The 6,000-nt window shown below is 41.8% G+C and overlaps 1 protein-coding gene across 1 annotated transcript in view; it reads left to right on the plus strand.

Annotated features, from left to right (window-relative positions):
• Positions 1-6,000, plus strand: part of DENND5B (DENN domain containing 5B) — a 185,025-nt gene that overhangs the window by 162,737 nt on the left and 16,288 nt on the right. Inside the window, exons 13-14 of the mRNA XM_021690540.1 lie at positions 2,736-2,864; positions 4,781-4,902. Coding sequence (XP_021546215.1) covers positions 2,736-2,864; positions 4,781-4,902 — 251 coding nt within the window. The remainder of the gene's footprint in view (positions 1-2,735; positions 2,865-4,780; positions 4,903-6,000) is intronic.

Genomic DNA, 6,000 nt, shown 5'->3' on the forward strand with positions numbered 1-6,000 from the left:
TAAACAGGCTCCACACCCAGCGTGGAGCCGACGCAGGGTTTGATCTTAGGACTCTGAGATCATGACCTGAGCCGAAATCAAGATTCAGACGCTCAACCAGCTGAGCCGCCCAGGTACCCCGATTTTACTGTTTTAGAATAGAAAGAATACTGAGGATGAGATGATACAACGTAAGTGCTTATCAAACCTAGTGTAGATTCATTTTCAGTGAATACACTTTGAATCAGCTTGGTATTCCTCAATTACGTGAGCTCCTCCTTGGCACTACACTCACAGGGTACCTTATAAATACTGTTGAACTCTTAAGTGGCAAATGCCTGAGCGTTTTCTCTGTGTTGCTTTGAGTCAGCTGTGTCATCATTTGGGAAATGTCAGCAGGGTAGAGGAAGATCCAGTGCTGCTTCATAGGCTCATGCTTCATAGGTGCCAGATTGGGTTGTCAAGTGTCCCCCCACTGCCAGCACCATCAGTAAGAACCAGAGCCTATGAGGCGGCTTGCCTGACAACAGCTTTCTCTATTCATGACCATGTATACTGGAATAAGCCCTTTAAAGATAAAATCAGTGTGTCATAAATTCTGAAAAAAATTCTTAGAAATGAGGTGAGGTTGGCTAAGACCTACAAAAATGGCAACATAATTTTCTTTTAATTCCTCATTCTGACTTGTTTTTAAGCCACCTCGTCAGTGTGTCTGTGTAATGTGATACAATGCTTTGCATCTCGTTTATCAAGAGTCTTTGATCACATATCAGTACTGAGGCATGAGGGCCTAAATCTTTAGATCCAAGGATTAAGAGAGAGGAAGGGAAGGAGAAAGGGAGAAAAGAAAAGGACAAAACAAAGAAAGAGGGGCATGTGGCTGGCTCGGTTGGTGAGGCATGTGACTCTTGATCTCAGGGTTATGAGTTTGAGTCCCATGTTGGGTGTAGAGATTGCTTAAAAATAAAATATTTTTAAAAAGAGAGAGAATATGTGTATATTTTACGGGGAGGATATTCCTTATTCTGAATTCTTAGAATCATTAGAGGAAAGGGTTTGTTGTAATATTTATTACAGCTAGGATGAGTCATTCTGGACATAAAAATCAGAGGAAGGGATGGTGGGTCACAATCACAAAGACTTTTTAGTGACTCACTATAGTGGCTTTACAATTACCCTGCCCCTTAGGCTTGCCCTTCCTGCCCAATCCTTCTTCCCCTTTAGGAGGAAAATAATTTAGGAAGATAAACTCAGGGGCGCCTGGGTGGCTCAGCTGGTGCAATGTCTGCCTTCGGCTCAGGTCATGATCCCCGGGTCCTGGGATTGAGCCCCATGTCGGGCTCTCTGCTTGGTGGGGAGTCTCCTTCTCCCTTTCCCTCTGCCTGCCTGCTCCCCCCTGCTTGTGCTCGCTGTCGTTCTCTCTCTGTCAGATAAATAAATAAAATCTTTTTTTTTTTTTAAAGATTTTATTTATTTATTTGACAGAGGGAGACACAGCGAGAGAGGGAACACAAGCAGGGGGAGTGGGAGAGGGAGAAGCAGGCTCCCTGCAGAGCAGGGAGCCCGATGTGGGACTCGATCCCAGGACCCTGGGATCATGACCTGAGCTGAAGGCAGTCGCTTAACCAACTGAGCCACCCAGGCGCCCATAAATAAAATCTTTTAAAGAAGAAAAAAAAAGGTAAGATAAACTCAGTCCTTCTGGGTACAGCATTGACTTCCACACAGAATATTAATCTATACATACATGTAACGTTCAGTTGGGGTTTGACCATACGATTTCTTCTGTGGCCACACAATTTTCAAAGTCTTTTAAATGCTTAAGAATTTTGAATTTATGGGGTGCCTGGGTGGCTCAGTTGTTAAGCATATGCCTTCAGCTTGGGTCGTGATCCCAGGGTCCTGGGATCAAGCCCCGCATCGGGCTCCCTGCTTGGCCTGAAGCCTGCTTCTCCCTCTCCCACTCCCCCTGCTTGTGTTCCTGCGCTCATTACCCCCCTCTCTCTCTCAAATAAATAAATAAAATCTTTTAAAAAAAAAAAAAGAGGGGCGCCTGGGTGGCTCAGTCGTCAAGCGTCTGCCTTCGGCTCAGGTCATGATCCCAGGGTCCTGGGATCGAGCCCCGCATCAGGCTCCCTGCTCCGCAGGAAGCCTGCTCTTCCCTCTCCCACTCCCCCTGCTTGTGTTCCCTCTCTGGCTGTGTGTCTCTGTCAAATAAATAAAACCTTTAAAAAAAAAAAAGGAATTTTGAATTTATAAGTAAAAAAAAAAAGGGGCAGTCTTCAAGTGCCAAGGAAAGTAAGATTTCATATTTTCCATATGTTGTCCAGAAACTACTTGAAAAATAAGTCAGTGGATTAAAGTTGTGACAGATAGTCAAACTAGACAAATTATTTTGAATAAAAACTTACTTTTATTTTCCTAAGGGTCAAGAATAATCAACTGCCAGGTTACAGGTAACCATGAGGCTGAAACAAGAACATAATAAAATCTGAAAGAATAAACGAGTGTTAACTGCTTTATCTGAGGGTGGTGCCTGTGCACATGTGTTGTAATGTAATTCTGATGTGGGATAGAATTCATGATTCAGATGGAACCTTTGAATGGTTTAATCAACATAAAATGTGTATTACCCATTCACACTTCTGCTAAGTATGAAAGAAGTGTTCTGAGCAAAGTGCTGTAATGCTTTAGTTCTTTTCCAGCTCAGGGTTATTCTTAGGATCTACATCTTTGCTGTTGCTACTGTTCTGTAGGCATATTCAGAACATGAGTGAGATCAAGACTGACGTCGGACGAGCTCGGGCATGGATAAGACTGTCTCTAGAAAAGAAGCTCTTGTCCCAGCATCTCAAGCAGTTGCTCTCCAACCAGCTGCTCACCAAGTAAGAGACAGCCTCTTAGACATTTCTGCTTCTGTGACCTGTGTGTCTGCAAAGCAGATTGCATAAGCTGGCAGACTGGCAGCTTAAGCATGAATTGCTGACTCCTGTGCACGTGTGTTCTTCCTTTCTAACAGGCATGTGCGTTGGAAACTCCATGGTTTGACATAGTATTTGATTTTACCTGGGAGGACACACCATACTTGACAGCCAAAGGCCAGATTGCTCTGTTCTCAACCAGAAAAAAAACTAACTAGTCCACACAAGCTGACAGTAATATCCAAAATATAGGTTGAATTTATGTAAACCTTATATCATAAAGATCACAACAAAACCTGAAGTAGCAAAAAAAAAGTCCGCATTAACAGGTTTCTTTTGAGAGTCTTGCCAGTGCTTACATTCAATAGTTTAGAGCCAGGACAGCAATCAAATGCATGTTACTTAATTGTTAACTGTTTTAATAGGTTTCCCTTTACTCTGTCAAGAAACCCTCTTCAATAAAATGCATCATCTATATAATATATATGTTAGACCTAATTTGAAGGCTGAGGACTTAGGTCTCTAGAACAAAGCTATGCAAAAAATTCAACAAAGATCTCAAAGATCTCAAGACTGTGTGTTGGAATCTCATCATGGTAACATTCTTTTTGTAGTTTTGCATTTGTACACATCATCGATTGGGCTACTTACCCCCTGGAGCATTTTAAGATGAGTCATAATGTCCAAAGAGTAGGTTTGATAAAGAATGCAAAGTGAGGTATAACCTGTGAACCTGATCTTATTCTCTGAAACTGGTTACTCCCCTCACCCATCCCTGCCCGTTATAAATCAGTCATGGCCACTGTGGCCAAAGTACATAAAGTGCTACATAAAGGTTGGGTGCCTGGGGGTACCTGGCTGGCTTAGTAAGTAGAGCCATGTGACTCTTGATCTCAGGGTCATGAGTTCAAGCCCCACATGTGGCGCAGAATTTACTTACAAATACATACATACATACATATAGTTGCACACCTGGCTGGCTCAGTTGGTAGAGCATGCAATTCTTGATCTTGGGTCATGAGTTCGAGCCCCACGTTGGGTATACAGCTTACTTAAAGAAGAAGAAAATCCCACTATATAAAGGTAAATACCAAGTATTTCACGTTTTCTTCTGTACTTTCTTCTATGCATGCTCTCTTAGTTAAGATTATACTGTATTTACAATTCAGTATCATCCTTTTTTTTTTTTTTTAAAGATTTTATTTTTAAGTAATCTCTACACCCAACTTGGGGCTCGAACTCACAACCCCAAGATCAAGAGTTGCATGCTTTTCCACCTGAGCCAGCCAGGCTCCCCAGTATCATCCCTTTTTTAGTTTAGTGTATTATAGACATTACACTATATCATAAGAGTTTAAGCTGTGAAGACTGAATGGCTATGTTCAAATACTGCCTTTACTATTTACTATTTGAATGACTTTGGACAAGATACTTAAGTTTTTTGTATCTCTGTTTTCCTAATTTATAAAATGAGAATGCTAGTAGACTTACTTCATAGGGTAATCATGAGGATTAAATGTATCAACAACTATAAAACATTTGGAAAAGTGCTTAAATGTAAGTGCTTAATAAAAATTACTATTTTTAGTTAGTAGTTTTGTTGTTGTTAAAACACTTCATAAACTTTATTTTCAATGCTCACACAGTATTGCAATATATGCATATACCGTGATACATTTTTCCTTTTACAAATAACATTTTAGTGGACATCTGTGAATAAACCTTGCCCGTACTTCGTATTATATTCTTAGGACTGAGTCCTAAAAGTAAAATTAAAGTATTTGGCTTTGACTAAGTGAAGGTGTTTATTTTTAGTGCCAGACATAATGAAAAGCGTGAAAAATACACTATTATTTTGTGCTTGTCTTACCCATTCCTAGGAAGCTTTATAAGCGTTACGCTTTTCTACGCTGTGAAGAAGAAAGAGAGCAGTTTCTTTACCATCTTCTTTCCCTCAATGCGGTTGACTACTTCTGCTTCACCAGTGTGTTCACCACTATCAGTAAGTCTGGAGAACTGGCTATTAAGTGAAGAGTTGCTCAGGCAACTAATGGAATAAGAGTTTATATTTTTCAAAGTGAGATACATGATAGTACAGTGAGATAGACATTGTGAGTGAGGCTGGCCGCAGACCTCTATTTAGGAATGAAGGTTGTGCCCCAGCAGCTGGGAGGACTGCGGGAAGGCAGCCCTCAGCTGTCAGCCCCTGTGGGGAGGGCCTCACCAGAACAAACTACCTTCCCCCCCCCACCCCCAGCCCTTCAAGATGATCCCTCCTAGCAGGGCCAGCCAGCATCCTAGGACTATCATAGGGCTGTTCCAGAACTTACCTATGGGATCAGCTGAGGACTTCACTGTGACTGCGTCACAGCTCAGCTTCTCTCTCAGCCACGTGGTGATCCCAGGAGCAACATCTTACATGCTGATTTCTGACTTCATCTGCTTCCCAGAAAGCCCAGTCTGCAGGAGGAAATGGGCTGGATGTTAAAAAGGAATGTTTGATTAGGGACGCCTAACTGGCTCAGTCTGTGGAGCGTGCAACTCTTGATCTCAGGGTCATGAGTTTGAGTCCCATGTTGGGCCTAAAGCTTACTTAAAAAAAAAAAAGAATGTTTTATTAAACAAATGGTCCAGTATCTTACATAAAACACAAAAAATGTTGGGGCGCCTGGGTGGCTCAGTCGTTAAGCATCTGCCTTCCGCTCAGATTATGATCCCAGAATCCTGGGATCGAGCCCTGCATCAGTCTTCCTGCTCAGCGGGAAGCCTGCTTCTCCCTCTGCCACTCCCCCTGCTTGTGTTCCTCTTTCGCTGTGTCTCTCTGTCAAATAAATAAAATCTTTAAAATAAATAAATAAATAAAATTTTTAAAATCAGCATACCATAATAAACATATAGAACTGTGAACATCATTAAACTTTGATGATTCAGAAAGACTTCAAGACCTCACTGAATAATGTCGGTCTGTAGAGGGAGTAAATGCTGACTGGATATGTGTTTTTTTTTTAAAGATTTTATTTATTTATTTGACAGAGAGAGACACAGCGAGAGAGGGAACACAAGCAGGGGGAGTGGGAGAGGGAGAAGCAGGCTTCCCGCG

This window comes from Neomonachus schauinslandi, chromosome 5 (assembly GCF_002201575.2).
Source record: "Neomonachus schauinslandi chromosome 5, ASM220157v2, whole genome shotgun sequence".
In the NCBI taxonomy this organism is placed as follows: Eukaryota; Metazoa; Chordata; class Mammalia; order Carnivora; family Phocidae; genus Neomonachus; species Neomonachus schauinslandi.